The sequence below is a fragment of the Urocitellus parryii genome, chromosome 3 (genome assembly GCF_045843805.1).
Source record: "Urocitellus parryii isolate mUroPar1 chromosome 3, mUroPar1.hap1, whole genome shotgun sequence".
Classification (NCBI taxonomy): Eukaryota; Metazoa; Chordata; class Mammalia; order Rodentia; family Sciuridae; genus Urocitellus; species Urocitellus parryii.
This window is the reverse complement of record NC_135533.1, coordinates 117,429,638-117,447,357: the sequence shown is the minus strand read 5'-3', so window position 1 is coordinate 117,447,357 and position 17,720 is coordinate 117,429,638. Positions and strand designations below refer to the sequence as shown.

The following is a 17,720-nucleotide window of genomic DNA, read 5'->3' as shown; positions in this document are numbered from 1 at the left end:
CCTGAGAAGCTTAAAATTTGCTATTTATAAAAGCTGAAGAGCCCAATATATATTCATTTCCCTCAGGTATTTGTGTAATTGCCTGCTTATGAACTCATTCTACAGGAATGAATCAGAGAACTCCCTTTTCCAGGACATTGTTTTGTTTTTGTTTGTTTATTGTCTGTTATACTGTTATACAGGATATCTCACTGTGTTGCTTATAGCCTCACTAAATTGTCAAGACTGGCTTCGAATCTGCAGTCCTCCTGCCTCAGCCTCAAAGGATGCTGGGAATACAGGTGTGCATCACCACACCTGGCTCTCGCACCCATTTTACCACCAAAGTTCTGTAAAGAAATGCAATTTATGGGGCATCAGAAGGCCAAAACACTTATACTGCTAAACCAAAAAAACAAATGAATCCTCCCAGGGCCAGGACTCTCTTACCTGCCATGTTGACTGAAGGAAATTTTCACTTATTCAGCAAAATGAGACACCAAATTTAATAGTTGGCAGTAAGTCCCATTCAGCAACAACTGAACATACTGCAAGCTAGACAGAATGTCATTTTTGTAGAAAGTATAATTACAAGTAAATGTAGGGCTTTTTGTTTGTTAGTTTTTCTTTTTTGTTTTGGTACCAGGGATTGAACTCAGCTGTAATCAACCACTGAGCCACATCCGGAGCCCTATTTTGTATTCTTTTTAGAGACAGGGTCTCATTGAATTGCTAAGTGCCTTGCTTTTTGCTGAGGCTGGCTTTGAACTTGTGATCCTCCTGCCTCAGCCTCCCTAAGTAAATATTTTCTTAACCTTTATTTTGAAATAATTTAAGTACAGAAAAGTTGAAAAAAATAATACCAAGGATTATCTTCTGCAACTTGCTCACATGTTAATATTTTGCCTCTTTTTCTTTTTTCTGAATAATTTTAGAGTATATTCATAGACATGATGCCTAAATACTTCAATGTATATTTCCTAGCAAACAAAGACATTCTGTTACCTGACCATAGTGTGGCTGACCAAGTCCTATATCTACTCTACAAATCATATTCAAATTGGGCCAGTTGTCCTATTGCTATCTTTTAATGCCAAGGAAAAGAAGATGTTTTTAGTTTTTCTGGGGCAAGATTACTGTGGCATTCAGTTGACATGTCTCGTTTGTCTTTAATCTGGAATAAACAGTTCCTTTGCCCATAATTTTGAAGAGAACAGGTCATTTGTTTTGTACAGTTTCCCTCAGTTTGGGTTTGTGTAATGTTTCCTCCTGATTAGATTCCAGATATGCGTTTTGGGGTCAGGAATACTACAGAAGTGATGTTTGTTCTTCTCAGTGGATCATATCAGGAAGCACATAATGTTGGGATGCCTCATCCCTGAAGAGAAATTTGATGAGTTGGTTTGGTGAGGTCTGTCAGGTTTCTCCATTGTGAAGTTACTATTTTCCTTTTAATAATTGATAAGTTTCTTATGACAACATATTTGAGATTATGAATATTGTTTCTCATTCAAACATTTAGCCACCAGTTTTAGCATTCATTGACATTTGCTTGAGATGATTACTGTGATGGTTGCCAAATTTTTTCTAATCCCATCATTTCTTCTGTAGTAAGTGTTTTCTCTTTCCCTTATTCTCTCTGCCATTCATGCTAGGATTCATTTTCATTTTGTTTTGAAGTTTATGCTCTTTACAAGTATATATATATTTTTTTTTATTAAAGAGAGAGAGAATTTTAATATTTATTTTTCAGTTTTCGGTGGACATAACATCTTTGTTTGTATGTGGTGCTGAGGATCGAACCTGGGCCGCACGCATGCCAGGCGGGCGCGCTACCACTTGAGCCACATCCCCAGCCCTCTTTACAAGTATATTACACACTAAAGTTTCAATAAGTAAAGACTATGAAACTCTGTCCATTCAAGTCTCATCTCTCAATTCCAATAGTAGTGTTTTATTTTTATTTTTTATTTTATTTGCCATTGTTTATATCTTTGAAGCTCCTTTCTTGGCTTCTGTTTCTAATTTTCTAATTTCAGAATTTTGCTTAGAGCTCTAATTTTTTTTCCTTTAAATAAGAATTAAGAGAAAAATTACCTAAAGTTACGGCAGTGATTTCACTGATCTGTATCTTTTGATGGATGTTGCATCAGAATTTTGTACTTATCAATTAAATCAATATTTTAAAAAATGTTAGCCTGGTGTGATGGCATATGCCTGTAATCCCAGCAACTCGGGAGACCAAGGGAGGGGACTGCAAATTCAAGACCAGCCTCAGAAATTTAGCAAGGCCCTAAGCAATTTAAGCAAGACCCTGTCTCAAAATTAAAAATAATAATAATAAAAAGGACTGGGAATGTGGCTCAGAGATTGAGCACCCTAGTACCCCGCACCAAAAATGTTTAAGCCTTAGAAGAGGTGGAGAGAAATGACTCAGAAGGAAAGTTAAGCATTCACAGCCATTTGTGTTTGGTCAGAGTCTCCCACCCAGTAAACTTGATACAGGTTCAGCATCACTTATCTGAAAATCTGAAATCCACAATGCTTCAAAATCTAAAACTTTCTGAGCATCAACATGATGACTCCAGTGGAAAATTCTACACCTGATCTCATGTGACAGGTCATACTCAAAATGCAGGAACACTAAAAAATAGTTGTATAAAATTATATTCAGTTTGTGTTAAGGTATATGTGAAATGTAATAAATTTTATTTTTTAGGCTTGGCTCCCATCCCTGAGATATTACATTAGATATATGCAAATATTTCAAAATCTAAAAAATCCTGAAATCTGAGAAATTTCTGTTTCCAAGCATTTCTAATAAGGGATACTCAACATGTACACAGCCCCACTTCCTGAGCTGCAAAGGCATTTGTCACGGTGTGCACATTCTGCCATTGTTCTGTCCCATTTTAAAAATTTCTTCTGCTTTTAAGATGAAGAAATTTTTGTTGATTATACTTAAATTTGAGATTCCCTTCAATTTCTACTCCTTGTGACTAATAGCAAATTTCCTGAAGTCGTATAGAAGTCTCTCAGCCAGGCATGGTTGGTACATACCTGTAATTCAAATTGTCATTGGTAATAATCCCTTTTCTCTTCCCTTCTGTGATGAGGAAGATTTTTAAAAACAAAGCAAAACTTTCTGAGAGGTTTGAGAAGAATTTTACTTATGATATCTAGAATGGTTAGAGATTGAGATACATCTAATTTTCTGATATTTTCCCCTGAAATAAGATTAAAATTATATTGCAACAATTTGTCTTTTTAATTCAGAAGTCACTTATAGGGTTTTGTTTGCATCTGTAATTTGGCCTTTTTTACCTATTATTATTCAGACTTGAAAAACTTGACTGATTTTTCAAGTTTGAATTCTAGAGAAGTAAAAGTTTGCATTGAATTTACTTAAATTTGAGGTTTCCTTCAGTTCCTAATCTTTGTGACTGCTAGCAGATTTCCTGAAGTCTCAGCCAGGTGGAATGGTGCACACCTGTAATCCCAGTTAGCTATTCTGGAGGCTGGGGTAGGAGGATCACAAGTTCAAGGCTAGCTCAGGCAATTTAGCAAGTCTTATCTCAAAAGTTAAAAAAAAAGGGGGGGGGTGAGGCAGTGCTTGCCTAACTTGCAAGCACCTGAATTCAGTCCCCAGAACTACACAAAACTTTCTCAAAGAATAATATTCGTAATTTCATGTATCTGAATATTCCCTGACTCCTGGATTTTCTTACTGTAGGAGGACCTCCTGATGCAGAACAGCAAAGAACTTTTACGTGCAGACCTCCCTGAAGATTTTCTAAGGAGCAAAGGTATCTATTTCTCTGAATTGTTTCCTTTTCCCACTTACTACACATAGTGTTTTAGTTCACATTTCCATTTTGTATTCAGAACATAAAGGCTGTAGGTCCCTGCTAGTTGCAGGATGACCTAGCTATAGAAATATTGCCCATGAATGTACCTGACTGAACATACCTGTTATCAGGCAGTGCCTTACTTTTTATGAAAGTTTGATTCCCTTTTATTTTTCCTTGAAGTCTTTTATTTAATTTTATATAATCAAATATAATATATTTCCTTGTTTAGAAGGATGAACTGGGACAGGGGAGAAATCCATCCTGTATTGTTCAGCACATGGCAGTTCTCTGGGGCAGGTATGAGAGGAAACATTCATTTGGGTCACCTTGAGAGTTTTCAAGTCAGTTCATTTTTGTTATTTCATTTTTCTTCTCAAAACAGTGGCTGAGTTTAGGCATCTGAAGGATTACTTCTACATTGATTGGTGGGTGATTAAGAAGAAAGCTAAGATCCAACTGGAGGGTATCTGAATAGAGATTCTCCTCCTGTTGCCACCCATAGGCCAAAAATAATCTTAAGAGAGGACTGTCATACCAGAACCTCAAAAAGCTGATGGGGGGGGGCAGGGAATAAGTATGTTAAAGAATATAAAAATTTTGTTACTGTGATATAATGTTAGATTTGACTCTCACCACCTTTATAAGTCTGTACAAAAAAAGAAGCATTTGTCCTGGTTTATCACCCTGCTTCCTACTGCTACAGATTTTCTCTGTGGCTCAAAGACTTGACTGTCCAGTATGTGTTAAAGGACACTGCTCTAAAGAGAGAAATACTGTTTTGTCTATAAGTTTCACAGTGTTTTTAGGGCTTACAGGGGATTCAGTATAGTGGCCCCCAACTCATCCCTAAGATCTTTTCATGGGGATTCCAGTATGACTTAATCTTTGGCATTTTTTTTACCCACATCCTTCCATAAGATTTATGTTGTTTGTATTGAACTGCACTTTCATTTAACACTAAATGACCTTTTTTTAAGAAAAAATATTTTTTAGACATTTATTTTGTTCATTTATTTATATGCAGTGCTGAGAATAGAACTCAGTGCCTCACATGTTAGGCAAGCACTCTACCACAAAGCTACAGCCGCAGCTCCTAAATGACCTTTTAGAAGAACCTGAGTTGTGTCCTTTAAGGGTTGAAGCTATACCTCATTGGTAGAACATTTGCTTAACATGTGCAACATCCTGGGCCAATCCCCAGCACCACACACTGAAAATAATAAATAAATAAATAATCTGCCAGTGATGCACCTGTAATCCCAGCTATTCAGGAAGATGAGGCCGTAGGATTTCAAGTTTGAGGCCAGTGTGAGCAACTTAGCCAGACCCTTTTTCAAAATAAAAAATAAAAGATACTGGGGATATAGCTCAGTCATAGTACCCTTGGGTTCAATCCCTCCATTACTCAAAAAGGGGGAAAAAACAAAACAAAACAAAAACTGTTCTTTCAGGCTTACGTAGCTACTTTCCACCAAAAAGCTAAAAAGTTAATTCACATAGGACATAGATACAAGTGTCCACAGATAAACTACTCAGATGTACTTTTCTCCTTTTTTGGTACTGGGGATTGAATCCAGGGGCACTTTATCACTGAGCTACATCCTCATCCCTTTTTATTTTTGATTTTGCGGGAAAGTCTTGCTAAGTTGTTAGAGCTTTGGTAAATTACTGAGTCTGGCCTTGAACTTGTTATCCTCTTGCCTCAGCCTGGGATTACAGGTGTGCTCCACCACACCAGGTTCTTCCCAATGCCATTTTTCTTCCTGTTCCACTGCTGGGTTTTTTTTTTTTTTTTTTTTTTTTTTCAGTACTGGGAATTAAACTCTGTTTAATACATGCTAGGTGAGCATTCTACCACTGAGCTACATCCCCAGACCACTATTTGTTTTTTTTAATATCTTTATTTTACTTATTTATTTTATGTGGTACTGAGGCTTGAACCCAGTGCCTCATATGTGCGAGGCAAGTGCTTTGCTACTGAGCCACAACCCCAGCCCCACTATTCTTCTTTATAATACTGCTACTAGTAGTAGTAGTGAGGATTGAACCCAGGGAAACTTTAACACTGAGCTGTATTCCTAGTCCTTTTTTTATTCTTTGAGTCAAGGTCTTATTAATTTGTTGAAGGTGGCCTTGAACTTATGGTCCCTCTGCTTCAGTCTCCCAAATCACTGAGGCTACAGATGTGTGCCACTCACTTTTTTTTTTGTGTGTGTGTGTGTGTGTGTTTCCTTGAGGTGCTGGGGATTGAACCCAGGGCCTTGTGCATGAGAGGCAAGCACTCTACCAACTGAGCTATATCTCCAGCACCACCATTTTTTTAAATGACTTAAACTGACAAAATCAGTCATTTGATTTCCCCAACTCACCCCCAAAGCCATGTGTAAGGTTTTCTGTTTGATATGGGGGAGCTTAAAATCAGCAACTTTACTGGAATCTTTAATAGCCTCAATATAATATGTATTAATTTAGTCTCCCAGGAATCTTCCAAGATATTCCATGTTACACACAAGAAAGCAAGTTTAGCTACCCAAAGTCACAGACTGTCATAGCAAGGCAGAGAGGAAAGTTCTGTGAAGGCAAGTTTATGAATACCTCAAGTCTGGGGGATGCGAGAAGTATTTACAACCACCATGGATTTGACTTAACCAGATGTACATTATCTTTGATAGTGTTATCAGCATTTCAGCTTGCTTTGCCATGGTCAAGGTCATGCATCTGCTGCCTCATCATTTACTATGAAGTTGAAAATTAAATGATGCTTCTTAGAAATCTACTTCTTGTATTCTTTCTTCAGGGGCCCCACTGCCAAAATTTGTACTCTGCCCAGGTTGGTTCTCTCTTTTTCTTCCTTCCTTGTTTTCAGGGGGGTTGGAGTGGGATGCTGGGGATTGAAGCCAGGTCCTTGAGTATGCTAAGCACATGCTCTACCATTGATCTATACCCCCAGCCAGGTATTTCCCCTTTTTATTATTTATTTATTTTTTAAACTCTATCTCCAGCACTATTTATCTTATTTTGAGACAGAGCCTTGCTAATTGCCCAGGCTGGCCTTGAACTTGTGATTCTTCTGCTTCATCCTCCCAAGTAACTGGGATTACAGGTGTGTGCCACCCCCACCCAACTCCCACAGTCCCCTTTCAGGGCATGCCCCTGATAATCTTAACTTTTCTTTTCTTAAGTGTTCCACTACCTGCCAGTAGTGCCACAGGCTGGGGACCAAGCTTTTTTAACACATAGGTCTTTGGAGAATATATAAGATTCAAACTATAGAACTTCTCATTTTATCTGTTGATATTTATGTCTAACCTATGTTATTATCTTGACAATGTAGCAATATAGTAAGCTTTGAAATCAGGAAGTCTAAGTCTACTTACCTTATTCTTTTTAAAGATTGTTTTGGGTGTTTTATTCTACTTGAATTTTCATATAAATTTTAGAATTAGCTTGCCAACTCCTGCAAATGTGAATATTTTTTAGATGTAGAGCTAGAAGTCCATGATCATCTCAAGCTGAGTAACATAACTCACAGAATGTTAATTTCATTCTCCAGTGTTCAAATACTTTTTTTTTTTTTTTTTTATTGTACTGGGGATTGAACCCAGGGGCACTGTATGCTGAGCTACATCCCCAGCCCTTTTTATTGTTTTATTTTAAAACAGGGTCTCATTAAGTTGCTGAGAATCTTGCCAAGTTCTAGAGGCTGGCCTCAAACTTGCCATTCTCTTGCTTCAGCTTCCGGAGTCACTGGGGTTATAGGTGTGTGCCACCATTCCTGGCTGCTTGTTCCTAATACTTGTGATAGCTTCCCTGATCTTCCAACTCTTCCTTCAACCAGAGTGTAACCCACAACAATCATTAAAATTCCATTTCTGTCCTTCCAGTTTCATGGAAGTAATCATTTTTTTCTTTATTTTTCATTATTTATTTACTTCTATAATAAGGTTTTATGTTGCCCAGGCTAGTCTTGGACTTTTGGTCTCAAGTGATCCTCCTGCCTCAGTCTCCCAAGTAGCTGGGACTGTAGTTCTGTGCCTAGTAGAAGTGGTATATTGAATAATTGAAAAATAGGGCTGGGGTTGTGGCTCAGCGGTAGAGCACTCGCTGAGCGCATATGAGGCCCTGGGTTCGATCCTCAGCACCACATATAAATAAATAAAATAAACATATTGTGTCCAACTACAACTAAAAGATAAATATTTTTAAAAAGAAAAATTAAAAATAAATAATTGAGAAATAGTATTACTGAGAGTTTTTTTTTTAATTAAAAAAGTTTTTTTGTTTTTGTTTTTTAGTTGTTGTTGGACCTTTATATGCTGTGCTGAGAATTAAACCCAGTGACTCACACATGGTAGGCAAGTGCTATACCACTGAGCTATAACCCCAGCCCATATAGAGGTCTTGATAGAGCTTGTATGTAAGGGAGTAGGAGTTCCAAGGAATAATAAAAATGGCTAGCATTAACTGAACATGTCCTCTCTGACACTTTTGAGAGTACATATATTAATTCTTGTAATCTTCATAATAATTCTATACAGTATGTGAGTCTTTATCCATGTATTACAGAGACCAGGTCAGTGTTCCCTAGACTTTTGAAAACTTTGTAATAAAAATAAATTACCTCAAACTCTCCTTTAAAGTTCTCTGAAATTTCAAAATACATGATTAAAAATAAGTCAAAAGAATGGGATTAGTGTAATTTTGCTTTGCAGCTTTACACAACCCTTCTTTCCCACCTAGCCTTCAGCTACGTCGCCTGGGAAGTGGTGGTCCTCTTGCCTCCTCCCTAAAACTCTTCACTTAAGTTAAGAATGAGTATTCTTCTGCAGGTAGTGGCTCTGAGGAAGAGTCTCACCTGAAGTGCCTTGCACAAAGTAAATCAACTGTAAACAGTTTGGGGATGGATAAAGAGTTTTACAATGTTTTTGAGCAGATACAGTGAGAGGTACAGCTAGGATGGTGTGGAACAAATGGTTTAATGAATGGTATAGCATACAGTAGAAGGATAAAATAAAACCATTTGGAGTACTCATGTTAAGAAATTCATGAGTAGAGTAGCATTTTCTGCTGTGATAAAATAGACTAGTTTCACGGTAATAAATATTGTGTGGGAAATTAGGATTTCAAGTCTGCCTTTTGTTGATTACTGGTATCTGTGCAAGCTTATGGAATTTAGTATATATTTATCCATCTAGTATTTGCTTACTCCAAATATTTTGGGAGACTAGAGATGTAGTTGAATGGTACAGTGCTTGCCTAACATGCTCAATGTCCTCAGTTTGGTCCCCATCACTGCAAAAACTTTTTTTAATTGGTGCCAGAAGTTCTCATATGTTTAACATATCCTTTACCACTGAGTTACATCCCTAGCCCAGACTCCAAATATATAAGTACTGTTCCAAGCCTAGTTATTATCAATTGACTACTCTTAGGTGCAGTAAAATAAGGAATCAAAAAGAAAAGCCATCTTTTCTTTATATGGCAAGCACTGTACCAGGTGGTGTTTTACACATATTATTTACTTCAGTCCTGCATATAGCAATGAGGTAAGTGTACTAACGATGCTTTTTACAAAGGAGGAAACTTGAGACCCAGAGAGGTAAGTTATCATAGAGTCAAGGGGCTTCAAAGACATCCATAGCTCTTTCTTAGTAATTGCTGTTCTTGGTACTTATTGAGAAATGAATAGAGAAGCCTAGGAACTCACTGTTAATGACATTTGTTGATATGACCTAACTCTGTACATTCATTAATACTACAAATATTCATTGAGTGTTGTTATATATCAGGCATTATGCTGGCCAACAAGGAAGAGGAGAGAACAAACCCAACATAATCTTTATCCTAATACAATTGGGGGTTTTTGTTTGTTTGTTTTTTTGTGGTGCTGGGCATTGAACCCAAAGCCTTGTGCATGTGAGTCTAGCAGTCTACCAACTGAGCTATATCCCCAGCCCTAGAGTTTTTATTTTAGTGGGAATTCGATCTTTAAATTGATTTTTTTTTTCTTTATCGGTTTAGTATAGGTATGTTGTGTGCATATCTGATGCATATACACACATCTGTGTGTGTGTGTGTGTGTGTGTGTGTGTGTGTGTAGCTTTGGATTTGTTTTCTAAAAGAGGAAGAAAGATGAAAATGTGTATATATTGTGTGTAGATTAATAATAAATTTGAGGAACTACATTGTACTGCACCCCATACCTAGGATTTCAGAAAAAGTCTGTATATTGAAACTTCTTTATGAATTGTACTGACATTCTGCTAAGAAATATTTTTCTCTTTAAATGTTTCATAATAGAAATTTTCAAACTTATTCATAAATAGAAAGCATATACAAAATCTCCATGTGCCTGTCACTCAGTTTCAATAATTATCATCTCTATTATATACAGAGACAGTTATTGTAGGTAATTAGGTTCAAAATTATTCAATTTATACATCAATCTTTTTAATATAGATTTTGTTTTGTTTTTGTGATACTAGGGGTTGAACCCAGGGATGCCCTACCACTTAGCTAAATCTGCAGCCCTTTTTATTTTTTATTTTGAAACAGGGTCTCACTAAGATGCGAAAGCTAGCCTCAAACTTGTGATTCTCCTGTCTCAAACTGGCCTGTAGCTTGATTAGAGGTGTGCACCATCACACTCTAGTATATGTTGTGTTATGCATAACTTTTTTTTTAAAGAGTAATTTTATCTGTAATGCATCTAAGTCCAAGTAAGAAGATAGTCATCTAATGATATAAGCTATTATATTGTGAATCTATTCTATTAATGTTTTAAAATGGAAACTTCTTAAGATTCTGAATTAGGCATGTGTCTTTATGTTGTATTTAATTGTCCAGCATTAATTGCTGAATGCTAAGTAACATTTAGAGAAAGTCATTTTGATGGTATGGCACACTAATTTGTGACCCTCTTTTTTTGAATTGGGTATTGTTGCCATTGGTTGCATGATTCATTAAGGTAAAGCAATTTGTTTTTATGATTGCATACTGTTTTTAATTTATTTCTCTTGTGCAGAAGGAAAAGTATGGATTACAACTGAAACTCCACTGAAATCTGTTAAAGATGTACAAGGTATGAAGGTCAATAGGACTAAGACGGATAATAATGAAGGACACAAGAATGGCCATGTGAGTAAAGGTCTCTCAGCTGGGTGCAGCGAATATCCAGAAGTAGACAAAATCATGACCAGTGGTGAGGTTTCAGAAACCAGAACATTAGTTTCCTTAGAGCCTTTAACCTTTGTGGACCCTGGATTAACAGAAGCAACTCCTAAAGAAAAAGAATGTGGAGAAATAAAAACTTGTCCATCTTGGTTGTCATTATTACCAGGGAACAGTGCCATTTCCAAAGTGCACAGTGGGAAAGAAGAATTGTGTAAATTAAGCCTTGTCTGTGAAGCAGATGACAATCACCAACAGAGTCTGGGCCACCATAATGAAAACTGCTGTTCTACATATGATAGTTCCACAGCTATGGGAAATGCAGATGCTGTAAAACCCTTGGAAGAAAATTATGAAATTTCACATTTCACACCAAGTTTGTCTGATCCAGAATCCAGAACAACATCCTTAGAAAAATGTGGTTTTGAAAGCTATGGTTTCTTGAAGAGATTTGCTGAAAAGACAGACAGTTCCTATTTTTATAAGGATGATCAAAGTAAGAACTTGGCTTCTAGAGAAGAAAGTGAAGAACAACTTTTAAATCCCAGGAGTGAAAGAGATGAACTCTTTCTTATTAAATCCAGGCAACCAGAAAAGGATGCCAGTAATTATTGTTCTGGTGAAAAAGAGACTGTTAATTCCCCAAAAGAAAATATCCACAGTAACTGTTGCATTCAAGGTAGAACCCATACAGACAGCTCTAGTTCTTTAATGCCCAAGGCTTTTACTGAAACCACAGAAATAATGTTTAAAAAAAATGATTTGAAAATCACTTCAGATATTCAGGGTAGCTTTACAAACCCTGAGGACCATAGAGAAACTGTTAATAATATGAAGCATCCAGGTGGACACTCTGAAGAAAGCAGTTTTTCTTCCTTGGTGCAGAATGAAGAGCCAGAACAGACAACCACTAAAGAATCCAGTTTGTTAAGTGAAAAGGTTTATAGTAAAGACTCTGACTCCTTAGTCAGCATCCAGAGAAATCTGGAAGGTGACACCCAGTTAAATGAAGCATCATGTACTGATTTTCTGTCCAAAAGAAAATGTCATATGACTTTAATGCCAAAAGATGAGATAAGTTCTGTATGTAATGAAGTATCAAAACCCAAGAAAGATATTGTTCAGTTACCACCATCTCTAGAATTGGATTATAGATCTGAGACAGAAAAAACTATACAGACCTCACATAATAATAGTTCACATTTAAATGAACAGAGTATTGCCCATGAGATGAGTGAATCTTCTGATACCAACAAATTGGTTGTAAACAAAGTAGAAAATGAATGTGTTTTAAATCAAGTGACCCTTAATTCTCAAGACCATGTGAAGTTGCCAACCAACTCCCTACTAAATATAAACAGAGAGATGCCTTTAGCCACAAGCAAAGATGCCCAACAGAGCCAACATCCTCCATTAGAGAATGGAAGATCTGTTATTGCTGATGCTCAAATCATTCCCATTACAACAAAAATGAAAGACATCTCTCCATTAGTTGAAAAAACATGTGGTGCCTCTTCAAACAATCCTACCTTAAATGTCAACCCACGAAACCTAGAAAGAAGAAAAGAAATGACTGACTCAAGAACAGAAGATCTACATCCTAGGTTCCTCCAAAGTACAAAAGAAGAATCTGGCTTTCCTCAAGATGTTTCTGTCACAGAATGTCAAAATATTCAATCTCAGGATATCCCCAGCTGTCATTGTATAAGAAGCAATGCATCAGAAGATAACATGTGTTTTGCTTGTGCTTCTTTTGAACCCAACAAAATCATCCTGAACTCTTCTGTTACAAAATGTGAAGATGGGTTTCTGCATAATGATCACCACTCCCAAGGAATAGAAGACTCCATGGAAAATAGCACCCGTAACTTGAGTTGTACATCAGAAGAGAGTGAACTTGATAGGAGAGAAACTAAAGGTAGACTTCTGGGAATTAAGATCAGAAATAAAGTGACAGAAGGAGTGTCAGATAGTGGAGCTTCAAACATAACCATTCACACCATCAGTCACATCAAACCCAATGAGGAAGGACTAGATGGAAAAGAAACAGATATACCCAAAGAGACAGTGTTTTATAAATATAACATCTCTGATTGTGCTACACGAGAACTAAATCAATCTGCAAACATTCCAAGTCCTGAAACATTGTTGGACAAGGCTTCTACTATTATGTTCTCCAGTTTTAAGAATATGAACCAAACAATTGAAACTCTTGATCAGAAGATAAGTGAAGTCCTTGACTGCCACAGTAACCAAAACAGTCCAAATGAGTACAGAGATAAAAATAAATCAGCTGAGGAGGCACGAGATAGTAACCACAGAGAGACCAACATAGATTCTAACAGAGAGGAAAATCACAACAAAAAAGACCTGATAGCCAGTTCAAGCAGTAATAAATCACTGTCTTATGATAGTCCAAAAGAAGGTGATTCAAAAGGAGTCTTTGAAAATATTTCTGGCTCTGCAGAGTTCACAGATGATATCATAGACTTGGTCAATGCTGACTATAATAAAAAGCCTATGGAAGGCATGGTGGACATTAAAGCATTCAGTACACTTAGTGGTGGTGTAAGTCAAGATACACTGGCATCCCATAAAACCTCAAGGAGTACCTCCTCTCAGAGAGGAGAACTGAATGCCACATTTATAGGAACAATTAAACAGGACTCATATCTTCCAAATGCTGCTGCTTCTCCAGTGGAATCCCTTGAAATGAAAAAATCATGTGAGGAGAAAGTATGCAGATCTTTAAAAGACTGTGAAATGGAAGAGTATTCAGATTCTTGTGCTCAGGATATGGAGTCAGTTGCAGATCATGAACCAAATATAAAAATACTGGGTAGAATAAACATGTCTTTAAATTATATTTGTCATGAACACCAAGGTAAAGGAACATCTCTGAAAGAAACACAAGGAATAACCAAAGGATCAGGACTAGAATTAAATTCTGTATCATGCAAGAAAATACCCTTTGAAATTTCCTCAAAAGATTTGATGTTTTCTAGATGCCAAGATGAGACCTGTGTATCCCCAGGGAGCATGAAATCAATTGAGATAATGTCTTTATGTCTGTCTGCTCGAGAAAATTCAGAAACTGATACTAAGGTTAAAAAAACTGACCTGAAAAATCTCTTCACACCAAATGAGGGTGAAATACTGTGTGAAACTATGGAAGACTGCACAGTCCTGCTTGAGATGAAGGAGGGAGCTCTGAGGGATATGAGTAATCCTAGTGAAAGAGACAGTATGCAGATCAGTGTGAAAAATAATATTTGCAAAGATTATCACTCTCAGGAGAATTCTACTGATAGACATTCACCTTTGACAGCAGAAACAGCAACTAAAGTGAATAGAGAGGAAACTGAAGATCCTTTGAGAGATACATTGGGTCACTTACCTGTCAGGGAGGAATCTAAAGAGATGATTACCGTAAAAGGTGGTAATAGTGCTAATTTGAGCAAGACCCACTTGAAATGCCAGGGCATGCATGCTGATGCTGAAAAACAGCAAAGCCAGTGGGTCTTGGACTATATGTTGCCAAAGGAAGAGAAACAAGTACATCAAAAAGGAACACATATGGTTTTGGAACAACATGCATCATCTAATATGTTGGCTGATGTGGTGAAAAATAAGAACCAACCTAAGGCTAACAAAAATGAGTCCACCATGATTAAAGAAATCACCCTATCAAAGCCAACCAAGGGCAACATTGCCAGACAGTTTCAGAGGTTGGAAGACCCTGAAAAGGAGGAAAGCTTATGTCATCCATTAAAGAAGGACATTGAGTTGTGCACAGGTCCATGCCTTCCTGATGCCCCTCAGAAAGCACAAGACCCCAGGTCTGCTGGGTATGATCAAATACATGGTGCCTTTGTGAACATTTCCTGTCAGAAAGGAATGCTTCCCTTAAAGAAGCAGCCCCATAGAACATGTAAGAGAGTTGCCTGTCAGGAGCCAGTCAGCATGAAGAGGAAAATAAGTAAAATCAGAAGTTCTGCCTTCGGAAAGAGTTCCTCTGATCCCATCCCCACAAAAGCACACAGACTTCTCAGCTCATGTGCTGCATCTGCTTCTGCACGATTGGAATCCAAAACACTACCTACCAAGAGCTTGCTTAGCCACATACCAAAGCAGAGGACTGTTGCATTCCATCCCTTGAGGAGCCTGAATTATAGAAAGCCTACCAAAGAATTAGCCTTACTAAACAAGCTGTCCATCCTTGCCTCCAAACTAGCCCCAGCCATAAAAACCCAGAAACTCAGATATCGGCGATGTTCCTCTGCACTTCTTCCAGTGGCTAAAAGCTACAAACGCCTCAGATACAAAAGGCTTCTAGATGGATTTTCATATAATGCAATGCAGCTGAATCCACATTTGGCAGCTAGTGGATGGAACAAGAGGCCCGACAGTAAGCCCTTGGAACTTCATTCTCTCGAAGCCATCAAAAGGAGCTTCATAGATTTGAGCAACAAGATGCCATCATTGCTGTTTGGTTCTGAAATCCTCCCAGTTTCTTTTCATGTGAAACTAGCCCCAGATTACATGACTGAATCCTCACAGACTTTTCCTGAGCACTGTGCTCCAGCAAGGCTTGCCTTAGGAGAGGCCCCCCAGTGCCCATCTCAACCTCCCAAGTGGACCTTTTCTTTTTTCTTGTCCCACAGTTGCCCTGGGATGGCCACATTCAGGGAAGATACTGGCCTCCATAGTCAGGCACACACTCAGGCTTCTCAACAGACTGTAGCTCCTCTCCAAGACTATGGAGGCTCTTCCATAGTCCAGAGCAGAGCAGACTGCTCTGTCCTTGGCCTTCACACACTTCTTGCACTTTGTTCCCCGGGATGTTACCGAATCTGGACAAAAAAACGGAGCTTTTCTAGTCACATGCCTACCATGCAGAGGCTCTTCATGACCCAGTTTACACAGGGCTTGAAAGGGTTAAAGTCTCCAGCCTCCATAGCAGACAAGGTCTTCTGTTCTCTGCCCTACTCTGTGGGTAGGGTATTATCCATTTGGAGCCAGCATGGGCCTTCCTCCTGCTCCTTCGAAATCTCTGCTCTCCATTCCAAGCGACCACGAAGTCTGGGCACCACAAGCAGGTAATATCTGTCCCTTGTTCTTTAAAAATGTCCCGTCTTTGCTTCCTCCCACTAGGGAGAGAAAAGGAACTTTTGGCAAGGCCATTTTCAGTCGTCTCTGTATCTGCACTTGAGGTTTATTTTGGCAGATCTCTGATGAGAAAAGTCCAACAGTACTTCTTAGGTGTGGATACCCATAATTGTCATATAGAATCTGTACCTGTATTCTGGTCATTCTTTTTTCTGTTCATTTTATTCTTCAAACCATCAGTCTTTTGAATCTCTTCTTTTATCATCATGCCCCCAGTTTACAAAGACCATATGGTCATTACAAGTGAAAGATTGTAAATAGTCACAATGGCTTGTAACTGTATCTTTGTCACAAAGCATATATATAGCAGCATCTAACTCAGTTTTAGGCATGTAAAAATACAGAATAAGTACTTTTTTTTTTTTTTCCCCTTGGTATTGGGAATTGAACTCAAGGGCACTCAACCACAGAGCCACATCCCCAGCCCTATTTTGTATTTTAATTAGAGACAAGGTCTCACTGAGTTGCTTAGTGTCTTGCTAAATTGCTGAGGCTGTCTTTGAACTCGTGGTCCTCCTGTCTCAGCCTCCCGAGCCGCTGGGATTATAGGCATGCGCCACCTTGCCCAGCCAGAATAAATACTGTTTTAGTAAAGAAATGAATTATGTAAATATCAGCATATCCAGTTTTCGAACCTTTGCATTTCTTTATGCATTTTAGCAGAGAGGTAAATAAATAAAGAGGTTTTGGGAAAATGCTACAGAACCCTAACATTGCTTACTGAAATCAAAAGATTAATTATGAATTATGAGCATTTGTCCTGTAGGTAAAAGAATATTCACTTTTGGGGGGCAAGAGTTACTAGGGATTGAACCCAGCAGTGCATAACCACTAAGCCATATCCCCAACCCTTATTTTTATTTTTATTTTGAGACAGGGTCTCATTAAGTTGTTTAGGGCCTCACTAAGTTGCTGAGGCTGACCTCAAACTTGCAATCCTTCTGCCTCAGCCTTCTGAGCCACTGGGATTACAAGTGTGTTCCACCATACCTGGCCTTACTTCTTATATCTAGCTTTTAATTTAATTTAAATTCAAGAAGGTGGAGAGGAGGTACTGATAGGGACTTTTCCTACTCATTGCCTCTAAAAGTGCTTTGACATCATGTGTCTGGGCTCAGATAGAAGTTCGCTGTTTTTCTAAAGACACTTAGAAGTGTTTTCCAGCAATGTAAAATGTATAACCTCAGAAAACAAGATTTAACAGATTAAATTAATTTATGTTTTCATAGGGACATTTTCCTTTGAACCTTATTTTCCAGCACTCTTCACTCTGTAGGACAGGTTGGACTAGCATCAAGCATCTCTACACAGCCACCACTTTTTTTTTTTTTTTTTAAACTGGGGATTGAACCCAGAAGTGCTTTATCACTGAACTACATCTCCAGCCCTTACTTTTATTTTTTAATTTTGAGACAAGAGTCTCACTAAGTTTTCAGGGCTTTGCTAAATTCCTGAGGCTGGCTTTAAATTTAAAATCCTTCTGCTTCCGTCTCCCAAGTTGCTGGGATTACAGGAATGCTCCACCATGCCCAGCCTTTTTTGCCTTTATTA

The 17,720-nt window shown here is 37.9% G+C and overlaps 1 protein-coding gene and 1 non-coding gene across 2 annotated transcripts in view; one reads left to right on the top strand and one right to left on the bottom strand.

The window, feature by feature from the left end:
- Prr14l (proline rich 14 like) overlaps positions 1–17,720 on the top strand; it is a 59,578-nt gene that overhangs the window by 24,173 nt on the left and 17,685 nt on the right. The window contains exons 4-5 of the mRNA XM_026408955.2: positions 3,713–3,785; positions 10,855–16,099. Of these exons, the coding sequence (XP_026264740.2) occupies positions 3,713–3,785; positions 10,855–16,099 (5,318 nt within the window). The remainder of the gene's footprint in view (positions 1–3,712; positions 3,786–10,854; positions 16,100–17,720) is intronic.
- Positions 6,063–6,135, bottom strand: Trnae-cuc (transfer RNA glutamic acid (anticodon CUC)). The gene has a single exon. It is a non-coding gene; the product is annotated as a tRNA-Glu (tRNA).